Genomic DNA, 22602 nt, shown 5'->3' with positions numbered 1-22602 from the left:
CTTGTGAAGGAGATCTGAACATTAAATCAATCCACCCAATCGGTGTGTTTTGAATATATGTTGTTTTCACTGGAGATCATACGTTCAACCATGGAACCACTAGCGTTGAGCAAAGAGCTTTTGTATAGTAAGCTTATACACTATGTCATCTCGCCAAGGAGATAAACACGGTGATTCGCCACTCTGCGATAGTTGATCGGACTAAGTGCGCCCTAGCTGCAATGTGGGGGAAAACTTCAAATAGTCCATTAGTGCCATACCCCATTTCCACCATGTGAGATGAAGTGGGGATTGTTTTCATCTATCCCAAGGTTGTTATATCATGATCGCACCGAGTCATCGCGTAGAGGTCCAGTGGTTGAAACTGACGTCAGCCGATACGAGGACGTCCCACGGAGCATCACAGACCATATCGTGCCCTTGCAGGGGAACACCATGCAAATTCCAGATCTATTGGTCAACAGATTGGTCTGGAGTAACCATTTGTCGTATTCGTGCACTCCGCAGTGTTGATGTTGATACCTGAATGCAATGCCGTGCTCTACCTGATTCGCGCGCTAGACTGTTTTCGGCGGCCATCCCACCTTTACCCAAGCATGAATCATCAGCTTGTTTTCTCTGCTTCTTCATCTACGTCTCCCCCTCCCTTTCACTTTCTCAACAATCTCAATTCTTTTACATCTTTCATAAAATCGAACAATGGCAACCTCCACCTTCCCTCCTCCTCCCGTCAGTTCCATTGACTGGAACAATGTCGGCTTTAAAGTCCGTGACGGTATGCGCTACCCCTCCATCTATGTCCCGCGAAGGGAAGTGAGCTCCCCACTAACTCCCACAACTCCTACAGTAAACGGCCACGTAGAATGCCACTTCTCTCACAGCCAAGGCGGCAAATGGAGCGCTCCCAAATTCGTCACCTCGCCCTACCTGCCCATCCACGGCATGGCCCCAGGCCTCAACTACGGCCAACAAGCCTACGAAGGTCTCAAGGCCTTCCGCCGCCCAGACGGCTCCATCAGCGTGTTCCGCCCTGATCGCAACGCCGTGCGCATGCGTCACTCCGCCGAGTTCATCTCCGTCCCGCCTATCCCGGAGGACCTCTTCGTGGAGAGCGTGAAGCTCGCCGTCGGGGCGAATGCAGAGTTCGTGCCGCCCCATGAAACCGGCGCGGCGATGTATGTCCGGCCATTGGTCTTCGGCTCTTCGGCACAGCTGGGTCTCTCCCCGCCCGACGAGTATACATTTGTGGTCTTTGTCATGCCGACCGGTGTGTATCACGGAGTGCATGCCGTGGATGCCCTGATCCTGGAGGACTTTGATCGCTCCGCTCCGGAGGGCACGGGATCAGCCAAGGTGGGTGGAAACTATGCGCCGGTCCTGCGGCACAGTGGACGGGCACACAGCGAGGGATTCGGGATCACACTGCATCTGGACAGCCGCACAAGGTCGGAGATTGATGAATTCTCGACGTCGGCGTTTATCGGCGTGCGCAAGGATGCCTCGGGCGCTGTGACGCTGGTGCAGCCGGATAGTAAGAACGTCATCGACTCGGTGACGGCAGCATCCGTGTTGGAGATCGGAGAGCGCGTGTTCGGATTTAAGTCGGAGAGACGCCGCGTTCCCTATGAGGAGCTGAAGGAGTTCAAGGAGGTCATTGCTTGCGGCACGGCGGCTGCACTAGTGCCGATCCGGAGCATTACCATGCGGTCGCGGGGCGATCGCCTTACATATGACGCTGGGGATGACGGAGAGAGCGGTGGAGAGGTGTGCGCGAAGCTCCTGCAGACGCTGAAGGGGATCCAGGCGGGCAAGATCGAAGACCAGTTTGGATGGAACTTCTCCGTCGAGAGGCCGCCAGAGGGCTGGGCCACTGCTGGCAGCGAGAAGGAGTCAGATGGTGCCAATGTGCCATAATTGTCTGGCGATCGAGTAGTTTTATTTAACTTTATGGGGTAATCTTCTCAAATATTCGTTACAAAGGATTGTTGGCTCCGACAGCCTTGAATAGACCTATCACAACCAAGTTCCCATACTTTTGAGGCTGGGCGGCGGGGTCCGATAATGGCCCAGAATGTATAGATAAAAGACCACAGGTTACACCCACCGTATCCAGGAATCCAGTGATGGGCTTTGATACAATAACAGCCACAAAGAGGCCCATCACATATGTTCTAGAATAACCAGTAAGAACCACCAAGAACCTAGTCCAAACGTTCATCGAACGGCCACCCCCCAGCCGCCACTAGCCCCGGCCCCAAGGGCCGAACCGTTCCCCGGGCAGGGCGGTGTCCGCCAACCAAACACTAAAATATCGGGAGCTCAAACTCTCTCCCGTGCATCCGATTTTCCTTCTGCAAACACTCTTCACCATTCTCTCCCGGGGAGGAAGGACCCGCCCTGCGAAGTGAAAAGCCTCCAGTAACACAATCCCAAGGGCCATCGATTACCAACACTGAGGATTCTGTACCCAAGACCAGAGAACTCAATCGCCGGTCCACCTCGGGCGTCCGATCTGTGTTCCCAACTTTTTCACCTCATCGATTTGGAACGTCCAATCTCAACGACAACAACCGATTCCAAGCCCAATCTCCATCCCAACCGCACCAACGCCCGGAACTAACGAACAAACAAGAGAGAGAAAAAGAGGGGGGGGAGTCAAAATGGTCTTCATCCGCCTAATCGTAAAAGTCTACCCGCGCGAACAACTCTCGCGCCCATTCCCGACCCCAAAGAGGAAACCAACCGAACACGAAACCAAGCCCGCGTCCTTCCTCCTCGCGATCCCCAACCCAGAAGCAATCACCCTCGGCCAGCTCGCCGGCCTGATCCGCTCGAAATGGACCAAGCTCCGCCCCAATGCCGAGCCCCTCGATATCAAGAAGTTGCTGGACGATAGTCGCGACACGGTCGATTTGGATGTCGATATGACGGTGGCCGATGTGTGGGTCAATCAGGCGCGTGCGAGGCGCAATGAGGATGATCAGGTCGGCACGGTCAGGGTGGTGCAGAGGCCTGCGCCATATGCGCCTGTTCGGTTTCCTTCTGTGGATCAGGATTGGGGGGTGGGTCGGGAGGAGAAATTTACGGGGAAGTTTGAGACGATTGAGGAGGCGAGGGAGAGTGAGACTGAGACTGAAACTGAGACTGAGACTGAGAGCGAGGAAGAGGAAGAGGAGAGTGAAATTGACAGGAAGAAGGCGAAATTGATCGATGCGCAGGCTGTTGCGGTGGGTGGTGAGGACGATGGAGAAAGTGAAACTGATGAGATCGAAGAGGAGGAAAGTGGGGATGAGAGCGAGAGCGGGAGCGAGGAAGACGAGGATGAAGGTGAGAGTGAAGAGCCGGCCCCGGACAACGACGTCCGCATGGAGGATAGCCTGCCCGAAACACGAGTGCTCAAGAGAAAGATGAGCCCCGAGGAGCTCGAGCCGAAAAAACAACCCCGTTTGCAACAGTCGAGCCAGGCGACTGAGGCCGACGGCGACAACGTCAATGGGACCCCGGTTAGCAGTCCGTTGGGCACGCGCAAGCGTAACGCTGATAGAGCGCCGTCCTTCTCTGGGCTTGGTCGACGTTTGAGCTTTACAGAGAGACCGGCCTTGTCGCATGGCCTTGGTCTGGGTATTACGAAGAGTCCTCCTCGCAAGAAACAATTCCTGATGGCTGATCTCTCTAAAGATTCTACACAATCCGAGTCCGTTCCGAAAGACGCAAGCAGCGCATCTGTGATCCGTCGCAGCTCGGTTGACCAGCACCCCTCGACTCCGGCCAAGTTACAAACGCCGGCAGACAAAGTCAGACTACTCCAATCGGCTCTCCGTAAAGACTCACCCGCCGAACGGTCCCCCGAACGCCGATCCGTATCCTTCGCCGAAGGAGAAGACTATGCCATTCCTACCTCCGTCCATGCTACAAAGTCAACTCTCCAGGCCACCAATAAGCACCAGAAGAATGGGACCAGCTCTAGCTCTAAGCCAGCTCCACCAGAGCCAGAAGAACGGTCAGATGAAGAAGAGGGCCAGTCGGAAGAGGAGTTTAGCACGGCAATAAACACGGAGATAAACGAGTACGAAAAGGAACTCCAAGCAAACGACCTGGATCCGAAGTCTGAATACACTCGCAAACTGAAGTGGGCCTCAAAGAAATGGCAGATTATGAAGAACAACGAGAACTCCAACCGGAAAAGACAGCGAGAGAGGTACAGTAACGCGCATAACGATCTCAAGGCGCTGCACCGGGAGGTTATCGAGCTCAAGGAGTTTAACAAGCCACCCTCGCAACGCCCCAAGTCCCAGACACCGAATGGTACTCCAGGTACAAGAAAGCTATCCCGAGATCCTACCAGTTCGCAGAATCGAAAATCCGAAGCGCACTGGGACGTTGAAATCGTAACACCAAGACCGAACTCCAAGAAGCTTATTCCGAAGAGCCTTCCCTCTTCACAGATCAGTCGCAAGTCTCCAGAACGCGAACAATCCCAAGGCCAAAGACATTGGAGCGTCGAAATCCCCACGCCTAAGGCTGATAGCACTCCAGAAATACGGCCAGAGCCCAAGAAGCCATCCCAGGAGAGACCACCATCTCCACTCTCTGAATCCGAGTCAGAACAGTCCGAGTCCGAAAAAGAGGAAAGCACCCCAAAACAGCCGGAGCCCAAGAAACCATCCTCAGAGAAGCCACCATCTTCACCTGCAGAGTCCGTGTCGGAGGAGGATTCCAGCTCTGAGGAAGAGGGGGACGATGCAGCACCAAACCAGCCTGACTCCTTGACTAAATCGTCTCCCGCGGTTGAGGTATCTGTACCCGCGCCTGTGCCTGAGCCGGGCTCGGACTCAGAAGAACAATCCGGCTCCGACGAAGAGGAGGAAGAAGAAGAGGAAGACGCAGAGGAAATGGCAGAGGAAGTGGTAGTGGAAAAGGCAGTGGAAACGGCAGAGAAAGAGGAAGAGAAAGACAAGTCCACAGCGGAAGAAAGCCAAAATGAAGACAACAAAGGGGAAATAGTCCAAGAACCAGAACCACAAGAAGACGATATAGTCCCAGAAACAGAAGAAGAGCGCGAGCAAGAAACCACAACCCCGGCCGCACCCAACCCAGCACCAACAGAAACACCCTCCAAACCCGACCCAGCCGCCGAAGAAACTGACTCCGACACGGACGAAAGCGAATCAGACGAAGAATCCGACAAAGAATCCGACAAGGAAAACCAGATTCTCCCCAAACCAACCCCAACAACAAAAGCCAACATTCTCCGTCGCACAAGTCTCAATCCTCCTTCATCCCAGCCGAACCCACCCTCCAGCAGCCAGCCACAACCAAGCTCCACCCAATCGACCCCCACTGCCTCCCGACCAACCCGCAATACCCTCAAAACCCTCCTCTTCCAACAACGCGCAGAGCAGGCGCAGGCGCGCTTGAAGAAAGAGGAGGAGGCGGCGAAACGGAAGAGCCAGCCGCATAAGGATATCTTCTCGGGCCCGTCGGATACTGAGTCCGAGGATGAGGATGAGAGCGAGAGCGAGAGCGATAGCGAGAGTGATAGCGGTGCGGATGCCGGGGATATCTTGTCCACTGGGAGCGTAGGGAAGTTAAGGACCGCTTTGCCGCGGAAGTGAGTCTTTATTGCTTCCTTTCTTGCTGTTCTTTGTGTTTGTTTGCATTCTGTTGTTGTATAATTTGTGTCTTTCTTGGATGCAGGTCGTTGTATGCTGGACGATGAGTAGTATATCTAATTGAATCTGAGCATGCTTAGTACTTGATAGTTGGTATGAATTGATGGAACATTTCATGATTTTTGCTTGTTGTAATAAAACTAAGAATATTTCAAATGTTCTAGTATAACCAAAGTGTATATTATATGATGCAAAAACAGTGTCAATCAATCTATATAATAACACAACAAGAGAATTCATAAGATCATCTAAATATGTCACAGATGCCAGTATGTGCAATGATCAAACCAATCATTTACTCCGGTACGGTAAAGTATCGCTTGAAGCGGTCGATCCGTGTCAACTTGAGGTCGACGATCACAGAGTGACAGCTCATGAGTAAGCTCGGGAACCTGACGGTCCAGAAACTCAAGTATCCCTCGGGCAGGCCACCAATATGGGCCTTGAGATGCTCGGGCATGTCATTATAGTGATGGCACTTGTTACGGAGTGCCCGGAGGAGGTCGAGCATCTTTGACCCTGTGTACTTGCGCTGCTTGCCCAGGTTATCTTTGAAGGAAGTGGGCAGCTGGCGTAAGAAGTCCATCTCAGGGCCCATGACGCGTGAAGCGACGGATTCTAGACACAGGAGAGCTTCGGACGGAGGATCACGCGGTTCGAACTCAAAATGGTCTGATACATCGCAGAGGAAGGTGAGACGATCAGATGGATTCCAGAAGAATGGATGCGTCAAGACGGAGCTGGCGTCGGGTCTGGGGAGTATTAGCATGCTGATATTGTACAGTGTGAGGACAGTCTTACCGTTTCCGTGGATCAAGTGACAGCATCGACTGGATGAGATCGCGCGCTTCGAATGCATAGTCACCCAAGCGCTCCAGTTCATCGAGATTGTAGTTGCCTTTAACAATGTTGGCCTCGCGCATGAACTTGCCATTTTTATCAAATGGGTGGCTGCCCCTGGTCAGAACATAATAGAACACACAACCCAGAGAAAAGATGTCGATAGCACGGGTGGCTCGTCGGTTGGTTTGGGGGTCGACAACGGCCGGCTCCGAGGACTCGGTGTGCTGGGACTCGGTGCTTAGGATTGCCGAGCTCTTGTCATCATCCACTAGGAGTTCAGGGGCACGCCAGCCAGATGTTCCCGCGGCATGTGCCGTGGTGGCTCGGAAAGAGCTTTGATTATCTTCTAATTTCTTGCACAAGCCAAAATCGGAGATGAGAAGACGCAAGGAGCGCGCTCCGACACGTCCTCTGGGCATGGCTACGAGGATATTTTGTGGTTTCAAATCACGGTGGACAATCTTGAGGGAATGCAGATACCGAACACCGCAGATTATCTGACGCAGAATATCAGGCATGTTCACATCCAGTCCACCCTGGACCAATTGTGGGTAGTCCGAAGGGCGCTCCACCACATCTTGCAGAGAAGCTGGACATAACTCGAGCGCTATGTATAGAAAACCGGTCGCCTGTTCCCGGCAATAGTAACGAATGACGTTCGCATGGTCGTCACTCTCTTGTAACAAGCCAACCTCATGAGACGCTATGTCGTAAAATTCCACGAGCATACGCTTCACCGCGACGTCACGTCCATCAAACGAACCTCGGTAGACGACAGTTCCATGGCTTCCATGCCCCAGGACGACATCAGTAAATACCCTCAATCGGCCAATCTGGAGAACGCCATCCATCTCCATGATCTCGTTCGACACTGTACGGACCATCTGCACATCAGGCTCTAAACGGGATTTGGACTGCAAATTGTTCACGTCATTGACGACCCGATCGGTTTGAGAGTCACCTTCGGAGTCCGGCTTTTTGCCCCGCTTGTGCGCCTTGCCTCCACGACGGCCACGGCGAGCTTTCTTTTTGGGCTTCTCCGCGCCATCGAGAGCTACCTCATCCACGTCCTCGTCGCCATCGGGGCCTCGAGAGGGCTCTCGGATGCGTACTCGTGGCGTGCTATCGGGACCGAGGGCATTGCGGTCTTTCTTTGGTTTGGGGGTTACGTCCCCGCGCTGCTGTTGGTCTTCCGGAACACTGACATCGACCGTTACATTGGGCACTGGTCGAGCAGAACTAGAATCTCGTTCGAGTTGCGCGCCAACCACTGGAGTTGACGGTGTGGACAGGGGTGGCTGGTACGACGAAATGATGTTCTTTATATCCAACTTCTGTTTGGCTAGTTCCTGAATATTATGAGAGTTGAGATAGATGAAAGCCCCGAAGAACAACAATATTAACGTCACAAAGATGTCGACGGCGTTATCCCAACCCTTTCGGATGATTGTACTATGTCGCAATGCCGGAGGAAGGGCTAGTTCTGAGTGACTACGGGCTAAGTCCTGGGGAGTACCATTGGACAGCTCCGTTCTCGACGATCCAGATAGGCTGGGGATGTGACGAACAAAACGAGGGCCACTAAGCGAGTGCACACCAGCCAACGCGTCTCGTTGTTGACTGGGTGTCAAGCTCATGAGCGCTTGTCCATAACGGAAGTAATCCTTCTCGTAGCATTGTGCCATCTTGGCCCGCCCAGTGACCAACGGGTATGTCTCCTCCGACATGGCATACCAACCCCCCGCCTCAGTGCTATCGATATACACACGGGTATCCCGATCATCCAAGGAGCCGTAATCGGGGTCAGGGGGCTGCAGAGGCTGCGAGAGGAGCACCAAAGGCGTGGGTGCGTCAGGTGAGTCGAGATTGGTCGGGCGAATGATATCAAAAACCCGAGCAACTGGTGTGGAAAATCGTTGGGTATAACGCGGTCGTTCCATCCGAGAATGGTCAAAGCCCAACACGACTCCATCATGCATGCTATATATGTGACTCTCATCCATGGTTCGGTAGTACTGATCCTGGAGGTCTAGGTCACGATTGTTCCCCGCCCATTCCGAATATTTCAGGGTACAGATCGGATCGCCGGTTTCGGTATTCTGAATAGCGACAGCATATTCAATCCGGCCTAGAACCAGGGTGCCGGACGGGGATTCGCAGTCATCCGAGTCCATGTCGAGTCCGTCAACTTTCCGACACTCCTGTCCCGAGGGGATTGGGCCTCTGGAACTGAACACGCGTAAAATCGTACCGGTACGGGCGTCAATTGTATAGAGGGTGGTCTCCTTTCGTGCGGTATACGTAACGGCGGGGTCCGTTCCGGAATACGGTGTCTTATCCACCAGGTCTTTCACCGTCAATCCCAACCTCTGTAACCCTGCGTCCGGTCCCGGACTGTATATGAAAAGGCTCCCATCTTGACTCGGTTCCACGATCCATATGAAGTCATCTTCCGGTTGAGTCCGGTCAAAACTGGATCGATTTGCTCGATGATAGATGCTTTCGACCATGGGACTACTCGGCACTTCCAGGGCCCAACGGGCCGTGCCTGTCTTGCGGTCTCGAGCGTGAATGGACCCATCGACGGTCGCCAGTAGGACAAAGTCCTCAACCTCCCAATCCTGCAGAGATCGCGCGTTAAGCGGCGTAGACAGGCCAGCAGACGGACTGCTGACCTGGGCAGGAGGGGCTCGAACGGCGCGGCCGGGGCCCGCCAGAGCCATAGTTGCTAGGGCGCTCGCATCGGTGGATTTCACGTTCAATGGAGTATGCAAATCTTTTCCAACAGCATGGCCGGTCGACCCTAAGGGGACCGACAAGGTGGAAGGAAGGTCATGATGTTCCGGCTGCTGCTGCGGAGCAACAAGAACAGGGAGTAGAAGGAGAGCGACGCTGGCGGGAGTCGATCGGGCGCCAGGCAGCCGCCACCGCATCCTGAAGGACTACAATGTGGGAACGATAAGGCGTTGTGAATATATCGACGTCGACGAGATGATACCCAACAGGTCATCAGTCTGTGGTGGTGATATGACGGAGAGAAGGCTGGGTGGGAAAGAAAGGAACACAGGGACGAGTGGAAGAGCGCAACAGAGGTGGAAAAGACACACGACCTAATGAGGTTTAGCGTGAGCACCACTCAGTTCCAGCTTTTCGAGTCTGATGGCTGCGGGTGGAGATGACGGGGAAGATCGATCATTTGCTTACGGGTAAGCACGTCGGAAATTTTCTATAGAAATGACAGAAAGAGGTGGAAGATAGAAAGGGAAAATAAAACAAAGAGAAATCAGCAACGGAGGGAAATCTGAAAGGAAAAGGGGCAGGAGAACGGAGTACAACAGGCGAATATGTGTGTGTGCGTCTTCGATATTATTAGCATTTTCGGCTTTGAATGAATCAAATTAATTATTGATGGAAGGCAGAAGAATTGACTGGTGCTGGCCTCAGGCGCTCCTGGGCGGCGCAAGGGCGAAACCCCATCGGGATTAGCGTGCGTCGATTGTGACGCACCGCTCCCGTCCATCACGCCATCTAGAACCATTCACATTTACCATACGGTACAACTGGACCACAGGACAACTCGTCTCACTTTTGGTCTGTGTAAGGTTATGGAATTTTGCCTTTCCTTTGTCTGACAGTCTGACATTCCGCGCTCTGTCAACCTTGATCCATGAAATCCATCACTAGTCCAAGGTTCCTCCTAGGACTATGTCCAGTCTCACGGATGTCGGAACTTCAGCATTCCCTTGCTATCCCTCTCGGAGCCCCGGATTGAATTGACCCGCCAAGGGGCGCTGGACTGGCAGTGCAACATGTCTCAATTATAATTAGTGTTTCACTCTCCAAAGCCCCTCCTAGTAGACAATAGGATCAACAATAGCATCAGTGACTCGGAAGAGGTCTTACATGAATAGGTTTTACTTCAATTAACTTGGCACTGGTGAGGCTTTAACATGTAGCACGTGATTTGACCGACGTGAATACTACTACTTAGTAGTCTTCAAGTTATGCCCTGTACCTCCACGATAACCAAGTTGAAAGTAGTTAGGGTAGTTCTTATGGATCATATATTCTTACGAGTTGGGGTTTATTTGTAGTACCGAGGCAAAGATCTGATCTTCGCCAGCGGGGATATCCAGCGTTGAGCATGGGTGAGATATATTTATATATTTTGTACGTATGCACATGTACATCCATGACAAAATGCCCTTTAGTTCAAAAGCCCAGCAGGCTTACAGGTGGACTTACTATTAATATAGAAATGCTGCGCTGATGTGAATTACAGAAATCTGTATATATCTATTTAAGTATGTCCTTTCCTACACACCCTGGATCGTACATGGTTACATAGTTAGCTGACGTGTATTAGGAAGAGATCGATTGAACAATGGGCAAACAAAGCAAACAGCCCGGGTGGCGGCGGCTATTTACATCCACCCATTCAAAATCCGAGGCCGCGGCCAACAGTGCGTACAACACAATAAATTATGCTGCTTTGGATAGGAGCTCCGTCATAATTCAAGCTCCAGGATAGCCTCGTCTCAGAGGGATGATCTGATCGCGTCGATGACTTGTATTACAGTTGCATGCCTGGAAGTAACAGAGTCTCCGACGCGATACATCGACCATGATATGTAGCATACCAGGACAAGGCTTGTATATCGCACAATCCGACGCGAACTTCAACCTGTGGAAACAACGGGAAGATGAATGCTACGTGACTACGTGATTGAAGGGTTGAAAACGAGAAAAGCGCTAATTGAAGCTATCGAGCAGACTGGTGATGAAGGGCTTTCTCTTATGTAGCTCGAATCTGACAGTCTGTTCACCTATGGCGGCGAGGATCCCTCGACTCCGCTGCCTTTCATTGATTCTAAACCTAACCAACATGGAAATATATCAGAGAAGCGCTGGTATACTCCCATGTTAAAGATACGAGGCTTGCCATAGTTTCTTTTTATTCCCACGCCTGGGGTTTTCGTGATACTCCATTGCCAAAATGTCCACTCTCTTCATTCCCTCCGTATCATTTGTATGAGGTATTAAAGGTGAAAAATTTGCATCGTCCATAATACTATCGCAGGCCCAGATGAGCGACACCTTGGGCATTGATAGTTCATGAGGGATTGCCCAGTAATCATGCGGGATATTGATGACCCCATTGAAGTGCGGAATCAGCCATTCAGGCTTCTTTGCGGCATGTCTCTTGTCTTCCTCCATAGCAGAATTTATACGCAATTCGTCGAAAATGATTGAGCGAATCGCACATCTAGTATAAGTACTGTGGCAACCCGTCCAGGCCCAGGAGCCAATGATGATAAGATCGCGAATCTTTTTATATTCGTGACTGAGTATTTGTGCAATTCAATAGGCGAGAGTTCCCCCCGGCCGACCACCCACCGAGGTGGTAGGGGCCACCTGACTAACGCCGGCGTCGTTCAATCAGATTCCTCGATAAAATCGCCAAGTGAACAATGCGAGAGCTTCGAGGGGCCCTTGATGTATGGAGAGCTGAGCGCAATGACAAAAGTGTTTTCATCGATTCGAGGAATCGAATCGTAGGATCTGGCGGAGCCTGACCCATCTGGGAGGAGGAATACACTCTACTACGGGCCTTCGGAGAGCCCTGGAGAACACCTGGGGTAGCCTGGCGGACAATTTCAATCTGATCCGTGGTGTCACTGCCCTCCTATGAGATGGAAGTAATATCCACTCCCATCGAAGAGGGAGACTCGTCCGACCGGGTTTGGACTCATACTTAGTGTTTATGAATCTCTGCATTGCCCATTGGTACAGCTGGCTCATTCATCGGATCCATCATGTCCATCCATGATTTTAAAACCATGATGGTTTGGGAGAGCTCCCTGTTAAGCCACCTACCGAGACTCTGATCTCAACCAAAGGCATCTGTGCTGATCTCACTGGTTGAGAGTATTGCAAACAACTTTCTCTGAGGGTCTAGAAATGAGTCCCGCATTATGAGAGGTGCAATATTGACTTGTTTTATGCCTCTGCCGGAATCCACCGGCCACTGCCATGATTCTGTTAGCCATGGTAGTTTTAAAGTGCTCAAGGGAAGCCCAACACCCTCTCCCATCCGATCCAAAACACCGCATCGATACGTAAAAGGGCAAATCGGATGATATCGAGACTTTTCGCATGCAAACGAAATACCGTTCTCGCCCGATCAAGGGTCTCCCTTTGCTGCCTGTATTCTTCCCCAGAATCCGTGCCTTCGTGGGCGATGACCGTTAGCAGGAATATAAGGTTCATTAAGCAGGCAAATGCTGTTTTCAACCCTTTTCTTGTCAGTAGACTGCCGTCTTAAGGGTTCTTTATGTCACACATACAAGGTGCCCAGAATGTCTGATAGTGTGCTGGTCGTAGATTTGATATAATGCTCAGGGCTGCATCTGCCTCGGCTGACGCTGTCGTACGAATCTGCGATCGTGCGGTGTGCCACTCTTCATTTTGCTCTAGCTCGGAGGAATGATGATCCACAATATTGAAGGGGCGGAGTAGTGCGCGGAGGATTAGGACCTTTACGGATTGATAGGCGATGTGGAGAGATGCTGAATCATCTAATGTTTGTTTACACTCAGGCGTCGATTCCATGGCTAAGGATAAGGGTAGGCTAGTATGCCATGTTGTGAGGTCTTGCATAAGAGGACGAGCGGTAGAAATTGTCAAACGAAAGTCCTTGGAGAGAGCGGACAATGAACGTATCGAACTGCAAATATGTCAGTTCGCGTGGTATATAGGGGTTGAGGTGCTGGGATCCTTAAAGCTCTTCCCAAGGTCCTCACTTACTAAAGATTTGTTAGGACATTGTCCAGTATTGTGGTGAGCTTTGAGAACTCAAGTGTATACAAATGAGAACCACAGGTACGGTCTTCCGAATCAATGTCACTCGGATGCAATTCAGTGATGAGCCAATCATTTCTTGAGATGTGGCTTGGTCTGCCAAAGCTAAAAGCAAACCACTTGTCTAGAGCAAATACCACCCACGATAGACGACGACGGGTACGGATCTCATTTGATGGTAAGTTCCACATAGTAGGATCCAGATGCAGCCCGAGTGTTTGTGCCATCGAGACAGTCATACCGAGAAGCGTCCACTTGACTGTACTGTCAAGCAATAAAGGATTTAAAGGCGGGTGTAATAGGAGGATGAGCGCTGCTTGCAAAGACTGAATAGTAGGTTGGGATAAAGCATTATTGAGTTCGCTCCACGCGATCCTAAATAAGACCTGTGGCGACGGAGGACTGTATACGAACTCGATACATAAGTAATCATCAAACGTCGTAAAAGGCTGAGCGATCAAGTATATCGCCGCTAGGAGATGTGATGACGTGGCTCGGGGCTCTGGCAACCTATCCTCAGAAAAGATAGGAAACTGCCGGTTAACGAAACGTGAAAACCTGATGGTCCGTCAGTCGCAATGATATGCTGGTCCGAACTCAGCCAACTCACAATTGGATCAATCGTTCCCCAATATCTGGAGTAACAATCTGTGATAGTTCGGGCAACCCCTCCCTGGTAAATGGTCCTTCCAGGCTAGTTATGGCCTTTGATTCGTAGCTCAACTCGGGCTTCGACAACAAAAATTGCACTGGCACCTCTACATCTTGTGCTGACCGTATAGCAAGCTTGGAGAATGGAAACTCTGCCCTTGCGTCGAAGCGATAGTGTCGTAGTACATAGGGATCCATATCACCGGTAAGACCACATAACTGAGAAGTCAAAGATGGGTGGTTGTCGAGAGACGGAGGACCCGGAGCAGGATTTGGCTCTATATGAGACAATCCCTGCCCCTCATAAATACTGAGCATCAGCTCATCCATAATACCATGATCTCCTCCACCTAGATCAGAGGCATGTGGATCTTCAAGTCCCTGTATCAAGCTAAAGTCGTCATATAACTGCTCACCAACCCTTGAAGCATTGTCATACAGAGGGCCTTCCGTCATAGGCATGGCTGTTGAATCCGTCGGCTGTACCAAGCTTGTAAAGTCCGGTGACTCATTGGTTCGCCTATCACTAGAAGCATTTTCACCGTTGGAAGCGCCTTGTGACAGGCAGGAAGTATTCTGTAATGAGCGCCTCTTCTTACGGACTATGCGGTCGGTGAATTCGCAAGGTTGTCCATGAACCCTGCATAGACGGCAAGGGGGAGCTATGTCGATCTGACACGCCGATTTCCGCGAGCGACAAAGGTCGCATGCGCGTTGGGCTTTGCTCATGTACCTACGAGGCCCTGTCCCGGAATATGGGGGTCTTCTAGTAAGCGTGTCATTGTCCATGTATCTAAACTAGTGGTATTAAAATTCGTGATGAAAGAGAAGAGAGAGAATCAATCAACCACTTCTTTGAGACGGGTCACGGGTGTCAAGAAGCTATACCGAATTTGGATGAGTATAGTCACGTGCCTACAAGAGCCTTGAGACTAAGGAGGAAGGTGGTTGGCTTCGAGTCTTCCTCAATACTAATGCATTAATCACTTATACATCTGTCATTCACATGTTGTGCATTATCCGCTGTCATAATCTACTCTGGGGTCGAAGCTGGCTGAGGATGTCCGAAGCCAAATCAACCGCATCCTTGGCCATTCCCATCCCGGCCTGAAATCCAGTCCCTCCTGCGCCATAGTTGTGTACTACAGTGTGGCCCTCTGGCGTGGTTTCGAGCTCCACTCGAGCACCGCCTTGCCGCGATGGCCGCAATCCCACCGCAACATGAAGGATTTCTGTTTCTCCATTTTTGAGGATCGGTAGGAGACCCTCTGTGCGACTCAGAATAGATTCAGTCTCTACTGGTCGGGTCTGCCTAGTTTGGTCACCAGGTTGTAGGTAGCCACCTAATATCACAGTGCCATCTGAGCGGGGTCGTGGGATGATATATGTCTCGTAGTCTTTGCCATGCCGCATGACATTGACTCTCACTGACGGGGCCTTCACAAGGATAATCTGACCACGTGTGGGATAACATTTCAAGTCGGCAACTCCCGCTAAACTGGATGCTGCGTTGCCGATGCAGTTGAAGACGATTTGTGTTCCGTACAGGAAGGCATCCTGCAAGCTTGATACCTTCCGGCGGACAAATTTTATACCACCGTACTGAGGTTGAGATAGGAGGTATTTCAAATATTCACAATGTGCAGGCGCGTTGAGTGTGACTGTAGTGAATCTTATACCGAAGGCAACTCCCTTAGGGAGGTCGGATGGAGGTATTATGACAAGCTATCAGTTAAAACCCGAAAGGTTAGTACAGTTGGCTGGTGACTGTGTTTGTATGTCACAATGATGATTCATGTCATGGGCAGCCTTACATCGTGCAGATACTCAGTCATGCTGATGATCTTGTCCTGTGATGGGGCTTGATCCCAGTACTCTGTTGACTCGGTTTTGGAAAGATACTTTGCTTCTTCCGCCCCGGTATCAATCAGTCTCATCATGGCCAAGTAGCCAGATCGATCCCAGCGCAGTGCATTGGCATCGCTGCCCGATATGCCAGAGAAATTCGCTCCAGCCCTAAAGCGCAGGGGCGTCAGGATACGTTATATCGAATGTAGATTGGAACCATGTCTGCGCACCAAGGGGAGGTGTAATCAATTGATTCATCTCCAGGAAGATGTTCCGCCATGATTGTGATATGCTGCCCATAGCCACGTTTCGATAACTCCAAGGCAACGTTCAAGCCGATGATACCCGCTCTGGATGGCTAATGTTAGAGAACATTGCGTCAATAGACCTCCTGTATGTTCTTACCCGAGCACCACAATATCGTTATGCGCCATCTTTAATTGACTCTTGGTGCTTGACGGTGTCTAACACATCATGCTGGCCTATATAAACCACTGTCAGAATAGACAGTGTCACACCAAGGGGGTATCCAGCCGTTCTCCGATTGGCGGCATTCTTGTGGAGCCTTGAGTGGAGACTAATTGACCCTATCAGCATGATAAGGTGAAGGCAAGATAGTCAATGATTGAGCGTTGGAGCTAACAAGGGGGAATTTATGACAAAGTGCACACGAGGACGAGACTTGAACCAGGAAAACAATATTCATCATAGCCTAAGGACTAAGGAGCTATCGACTATGTATCTTTCCCGGTGACCACCATACATTTCCCACTCCCAACTTGCGCCTCTTCGTCTTCCCGCTGGCCCACAATGGTGGTCTCCACCGAATCCAACACCGGAACTGGCTGATCCGAAGCCCTTCCGAAGAGTACATAGAAGAGGATTCCCGCTACAAAACCTACGATAGCTAGCGATCCATACATCCAAACTAAATAAGGATCCTGTGAAACTGGAGCGAGTCCGATACAAATGGCCGCCGCTACGCCGATAGTCAACCAGAACAGAGAAGAAACCAGGGAGCGCAAACTATTGGCATCGAGAATCAGTTAGTGTGCTAACCGGATAGTCGCAAGGTTACCATACCTTTCGGGCGCACTGGTATATGCGATCTCCAAGCCAGTCACCACAACGAAAGCCTCTGAAAAGGCGACGAGAACGTATGCAGGTGTCTGGACCCAAACGTGAATGGTCTGCGCAGGGGAGATGTAGATGTAGTGTTGGAGAACACTGGCGTACACCATCGACATAGAAGCCATGAAGAACCCGACAGTAATCTTTAACTCTGGTCGGAAATCGATCTTGAAGTGACGCAACGCTGGGTAGACCACGACTGATCTCGTGTTAGGCCGCTGCCATGTGAGTAGACGTGGTTGCACTTACGATCGAGGAACGGAATGAAGATAATCAAGGCAATAGGGTCGAGGTTTTGTAGCAGATCGTTCGGAGTGCCGTGCAGAGCCATTTGACCGGCCTGAGATATAAGGTTATTCCAGATCTGAACCCAACAAATGAAATAAAACGGGAAGAGGAGGAATAGCTGTTTGTCACGGTCAGAAATTGATAATTGCAGCCAATAGCGTGGGTCTTTACTTTGCAGGCCCTGATGCCCTTCTTAACCCCGTCAACACTTTGATCGGTATAGTTGGCGCTGGATGCAATGGAGTATTTCGCTAGCCGACCCCGTTCGCTCAGAGAACTTGGCTTTGCGTTCTCGAAACCTCTTTCTGATATAGCAACATATACCGTTCTAGCGGTTTCGACAATTGGTGAACCTTGTGGTCGGGTCTTGACATACAATTTGCTGCTGCATATGAAGACGATGGCAGCAAGGACAATTACACTGCGGTCCAATATCAGTCAAATCTAGATGAACCACCAGTAATACATGTACATTCACTAACATCAAAGGTATCAGGAAGGCTAGCCAGAAGGACACCTTGGCCTCCACGTTGACAGTGATCAATGGCGATAGGGCTCCGATATTGACGGCCCAGTAGAACCTGAAAGTTAGTGCATTAATATTGTGCGGCACTGGTGACAGAAACAAGGCACATACCACATGAACATTCGCTCCACGGTGAGCTCAGGGTCGACAACAACACGTTCTCCTGACTTCAGTGTCTTGACAAAAGCACTGCCTTTGTTATACTGTTCGGCACAGAAAGGGGTGACATTTGCTTTGATTCCACCGGTTCCCAGTCCAATGATAACCATCGAGGCAACGAGCCCACCAAATGCTGATCCGCCATTGATAGCTGCTGGGGTCGCCGTTGCCACAAGGATAGTCAAGCCGACGATATAAATCCCAGAGGCTATAACTATAGCCTTAAACTTGCCGACGTACTGATCTATGTGGTGAGGCAGAGGATGAGTCAGTGGACAAGGGACCTTTCATGTACGCAATATAGCCTGTCCTTACCGGCTACTACAGCCCCCAGGATGGTGGAGGCATACGCCCAAAACTTGAAAAAGTTACCTAGAGCAGATGCAACTGCCTGGCCCTTACCAAGAGCACCTGGTAGGTCCGCACCAGGGACGTACGGATTCCTACCACTATGATTAGCGGTTAAGGACAGCCCGAGGTAGCGAAACAACATACTTGATGTAATTCTGCAATGGTCCGCTAAGACCAAAGTAGGTGAATCGCTCCCCAAGCTCGACAACGATGATGAGTGCGACAACCCAAGGAATACGGTCAGGGACTCGGCGCAAACCTGGTTCATATGCCTGGCCTACTTGAAGAGGCTTCGGTGTATCTGAGTGAGTCCCCGTTGGCAGGATTTGGTGATCCGGTGCATTTGGAGTTCCTGTGCTTTCCGGCATGATTAGTGTGATGCTGTGCATGAAAGTCTTAGCCGGGACGGTCGAGACATCTTTGAATCCGTCTGGTGCTGTTCCGTTTATAGTCTCCCCACACCTCTTATCTCCGGTTCCTGATAAGGCGTTTTGCGGGGAAGCGATACGAGGTTGTGGATGCCGATCGCGACGTTCCTATTGAAGTGGATTTCGATGCCACCAATTGAAAGCGATGCCGGTGCCGGTCCACTATATCTACTAAATCCTGTCCATAGGATACTGGTTGATGAAGCTGCCAGGGGAAGATAACTCTGCGCAGTGACAGAAACAAATTTGTGAGAATATATCGCCACCTAGGAGACTATTCCTTTGCAACCTTGCCAATCGATTCGAGTTCACGTCCGCACGATGGCTACAACCACGAAAGTGGAACAGATGATCACAGTCCATAGCTCTGGAGGGAGGGAAGAGAACGTGATACCGGAAAAGTACCTAGAAGGGTTAGATGTTGAATGGCAGGAGATGTGGACAAGGTACGGAAGGGACATGGAAGGGGCTCACTTGGTGACTATCGAACAATTTCGGCAGTGCCCTGAAAGATACAGCTTTACCTACCCAACTTGGACAGGTCAGTTCTGGCCATAGTTTTATGTCGAAGGGTGTATTTAACGTGCCTTGACTTCTTTCTACAGGCCCCGAAGTACATCATCTTCAAGATTATCAAGTCCCCGTCTCAAATCCCGAAGGATCGATCACCTGCCGGGTATATACACCCCCTGGGCTGGGCCCATTCCCAGTACACGTTAACTTTCATGGAGGCGGCTGGGTACTTGGAGGTCTGCAATCTGAAGCTGCTTGGTGTCGTAGCATCTGCAATGAGTCATCTATCATTGTCATCGATGTGGATTATCGCCTCGCGCCAGAACATCAATATCCTGTTGCGCTGTATGACTGTTGGACCGCGGTGCAATGGGCACACACAAACGCGCACGCCCTCAACATTGATCCCAACTCCATCTCAATTGGGGGACTGTCTTCGGGTGGACTGATCACAGCAGTTGTTGCCCACTTCGCGCGCGACTGCTCCCCCCCTCTCGAACTGAAACTTCAACTGATGGTGGTGCCCGCGACCGATATGCGATACGTACCGCTGTCTATAACTGATGCTGAGCCCCTTACCCCAGAAAATTGCTCGTATCCCAGTGCCATATTCTGCTCCGATCTACCGTGGTCCCCGCTCGCCCGAGAGTCTTGGTTCCTGAATTACTACATTGGCACGGACGAAGACGTCCGATCGGAGATCCTCTCAGATTGGAGAATGACTCCCGTTCTCTCGCCCTCTATGAAGGGACTAGCCCCAGCACACATCGTCACGGCCGAGTTTGATGTAGAAAGGGATGAAGCTGAGCACTATGGGCAGTTGCTTCGTGAGGCAGGAAATCGAGTAACCATGAAAAGGTACGCGGGTGTGCCACATGCGTTTGCCCATTACAACCATCCAACTCGGGGTCTGAGCAAGAGCCATGAGTACATCAGAGATACGTCAAAGCTTCTTTCCGAGGTGCACGGTACCGGTCAAGGGGACAAGGTGCCGTAGGTTGCGGGATACCACTGGCAGCCACTTTTACACACACTGCGCTCTGCTGCTACAGACATTTTCCCTAGCTACCTCCCGTGTTCTCAGCTTCACCGGGCTTGTCTCAGGGAAGGATGGTTACTTACGATGCGATGCACACGGTGTCGGCTATGACGAAGCCATGATTATGATTTCTGTGATTGTCGGACTGGACTTTATTAGCTAGCGCAGAAGGTATTGACCATAGAAAACATGGTGACATGTATAATAGATTGGCTCTTAGACACTATCTAGTGGAATAGTAGAAGTAGTAGTTGTGCTGATTGAGAACAACGATGATAATCCTCATACATTATCCACGAGCCTAGTCTTCTCATCGATGCCTCATCCCCCAGCCCACGCCGGGGTTGGGGCCTACCTTCCGACCCCCAGAGACGGAGTCCAAGGGATGAATGATACTGCCCAAATTCCTGACTTGGTCGTCGGAAATAATCTCCTGACCCTAGATTGTGAGATCTACTACGTTGGTTGGTAGTTAATGTTTAGCGCGAGAATGCGCCTCTTCCCCGAGAGCTGAGCCGCCCCCAGAATGCAAGGACTGCAGCGATCGCCTCGCTTGCAAAGATCACGTATCCCTTGCAGGTCCCAGATCTTCGATCGGGCCCATGTGGTATCACCGATTCGCTCAGAATACCAAGAATGTCGGCAAGTGCTGATCTGTGAACCCCTTGCAGCACACATTCGAGGTCCGGAAGAATATCCCGTAACATGTCAACCTATCTTAGTCAAGAAAGCGTTGCGTTTAAATGTGAAAGATACTGTTGGGTAATCACGTAGCATAACTGTTATTGTCCCTCGATCTCTTGCTGTTGTGGATATGGTATGCCGGTGTACACGAAGCTCGGAGCATGACCGCGTCGGAAGGAACACACTGCTTCGTGTGCTCGTGGGCTTTGTGTCTCTGGCGGTAATGGAAGCGAAGGACTTTTATGTGCAATGCCTTGAAATCGATGCTTGTAGGAATGGCGGCTCTCAACCGCCAAGTCACTGGAAAGGCCTGGCGGTAGGACTAGATGCTCAGGGAATATGTAGCGGATAGTCAAACATAACAAGACCATTTTTGACCACAGACGCATGTGTCTCTTGTTGTTGGTAGTTATAGGATACTGTCACTGCTATCACAGATTAGGATCAGGTTTTGGGGAACGTTACGCTCGATTTGTGAAGTCAGTCTTGTATATACATAGGATCAAGGTATATATCAAAGCAAAGATTATGTAGTATCATCACATACAACTCAGCTGCTGTTGAAGTGGGAATTGGCTTTGTGTGCACAGCTAGTACAGTAAATCTGGAACACTAGATATTCGCTAGATGATTGTAGACTATGATCAAAAGTTAGAGCATTTCTACGTCTCGATTATATCGAATATTGATCCCTTATGATATATACATATATATTGCTTACCCACCAGTGTTTCACATCACGACAAAACACAAGTCCTTTGTACCAGACAAGATTAGAGAGGTGCTTGCACATATAAATATATAAATATATAAATATATAATTTCATCACATTCAAATTACATTTACCTATTGTATGGGTACGCCGTGACCCCATATCAAGCTGTAACAGTAGAGACGGGTTCGAAGGAGTCTATTTTACAAAGTGTGCTGCAGATAACTTCAAGCATGAGATGTAAAGTAATGGTTTAAGCTTGCTCATCCTATAGCTTGGGCGGCTTCTCTATAAGCGCATGTATTCATTCAGCAATAACCGAAACCAGAGAGCTAGCATGAGCACCAACGCGCAGGCATGTATTCAGCTTCTATATAGGCTTTACAACTGCAACCATGAGGGCTAGATACTACAACGAGAACTCGACAATATGCGTGGTATAGCTCGAAGGAGTGCTTAAAGCCTTGATGTAGATGATTACGGTACCAGGGTAGTTTGTCGCGTCTACTTTACTCCATAGAGTGGAAACTATACAAGACGAAATTACGTTTTACAACTGCTCGAAGTGGACCTTAAAAAAGCTTTATTATGTATTAAGAACCTTTTCATCCCTTCGTGGATATCTGGGTGAAGGGATACAGATTGAAGAAACAGAGTCATGGGTAAGATAAACGAGAGACACCCAAATAAGCCAAGTTGGCAAGCACGATGTTTTACCACAGAGTCCACCTTCCCCATATCAAGACACGGTCTGGAGAGTTGTTGGCATGTAACTGTGGAGATCTATCGGAGATAGATTTAGATGGGCACGGCGTCGGCGATGGTGTCGCCAAGGGTGTCGAAGATGCTGTCGGGCTCAGGAGTGCCGGGGCACTCAGTAGACGAAGTACATTGG

General features: G+C 50.5%; 6 protein-coding genes across 6 annotated transcripts; 3 read left to right on the top strand and 3 right to left on the bottom strand.

The window, feature by feature from the left end:
- Nucleotides 1–699: 699 nt before the first annotated feature.
- On the top strand, nucleotides 700–1914 carry BDV37DRAFT_270487 (branched-chain amino acid aminotransferase; the record flags this gene model as incomplete). The annotated part of the gene is made up of 2 exons (XM_032084567.1): nucleotides 700–775; nucleotides 848–1914. The coding sequence occupies 2 exons, from the start codon at nucleotides 700–702 to the stop codon at nucleotides 1912–1914; spliced, it is 1143 nt and encodes a 380-aa protein (XP_031943092.1).
- A 525-nt stretch (nucleotides 1915–2439) lies between these two features.
- Nucleotides 2440–5791, top strand: BDV37DRAFT_87681 (uncharacterized protein). Its single transcript, XM_032091375.1, has one exon. The coding sequence runs from the start codon at nucleotides 2661–2663 to the stop codon at nucleotides 5613–5615; it is 2955 nt and encodes a 984-aa protein (XP_031943091.1). The 5' UTR covers nucleotides 2440–2660; the 3' UTR covers nucleotides 5616–5791.
- ireA (bifunctional endoribonuclease/protein kinase IRE1) lies at nucleotides 5792–9623 on the bottom strand. The gene is made up of 2 exons (XM_032091376.1): nucleotides 6474–9623; nucleotides 5792–6424 (listed from the first exon to the last, which is right to left on the bottom strand). Exons 1-2 carry the CDS (start codon nucleotides 9446–9448, stop codon nucleotides 5968–5970), a joined length of 3432 nt encoding a protein of 1143 aa, XP_031943090.1. The 5' UTR covers nucleotides 9449–9623; the 3' UTR covers nucleotides 5792–5967.
- A 2958-nt stretch (nucleotides 9624–12581) lies between these two features.
- Nucleotides 12582–14489, bottom strand: BDV37DRAFT_281603 (fungal specific transcription factor domain-containing protein; the record flags this gene model as incomplete). The annotated part of the gene is made up of 4 exons (XM_032086851.1): nucleotides 12582–12811; nucleotides 12863–13242; nucleotides 13323–13934; nucleotides 13987–14489. 4 exons carry the CDS (start codon nucleotides 14487–14489, stop codon nucleotides 12582–12584), a joined length of 1725 nt encoding a protein of 574 aa, XP_031943089.1.
- A 564-nt stretch (nucleotides 14490–15053) lies between these two features.
- BDV37DRAFT_270484 (FAD-binding oxidoreductase) lies at nucleotides 15054–18698 on the bottom strand (the record flags this gene model as incomplete). The annotated part of the gene is made up of 13 exons (XM_032084566.1): nucleotides 15054–15752; nucleotides 15842–16043; nucleotides 16106–16225; nucleotides 16281–16309; nucleotides 16547–16587; nucleotides 16639–16901; nucleotides 16959–17205; nucleotides 17256–17412; nucleotides 17466–17715; nucleotides 17777–17875; nucleotides 17932–18223; nucleotides 18295–18422; nucleotides 18475–18698. 13 exons carry the CDS (start codon nucleotides 18696–18698, stop codon nucleotides 15054–15056), a joined length of 2751 nt encoding a protein of 916 aa, XP_031943088.1.
- A 65-nt stretch (nucleotides 18699–18763) lies between these two features.
- Nucleotides 18764–20268, top strand: BDV37DRAFT_292953 (alpha/beta hydrolase; the record flags this gene model as incomplete). The annotated part of the gene is made up of 2 exons (XM_032089277.1): nucleotides 18764–19299; nucleotides 19364–20268. The coding sequence occupies exons 1-2, from the start codon at nucleotides 19080–19082 to the stop codon at nucleotides 20266–20268; spliced, it is 1125 nt and encodes a 374-aa protein (XP_031943087.1). The 5' UTR covers nucleotides 18764–19079.
- Between the last annotated feature and the right edge of the window lie 2334 nt (nucleotides 20269–22602).

The sequence above is a fragment of the Aspergillus pseudonomiae genome, assembly GCF_009193645.1.
Source record: "Aspergillus pseudonomiae strain CBS 119388 unplaced genomic scaffold BDV37scaffold_21, whole genome shotgun sequence".
NCBI classification, from domain to species: domain Eukaryota; kingdom Fungi; phylum Ascomycota; class Eurotiomycetes; order Eurotiales; family Aspergillaceae; genus Aspergillus; species Aspergillus pseudonomiae.
Note: the sequence above shows the minus strand (reverse complement) of the source record. Positions and strands in the feature narration are given on the sequence as shown.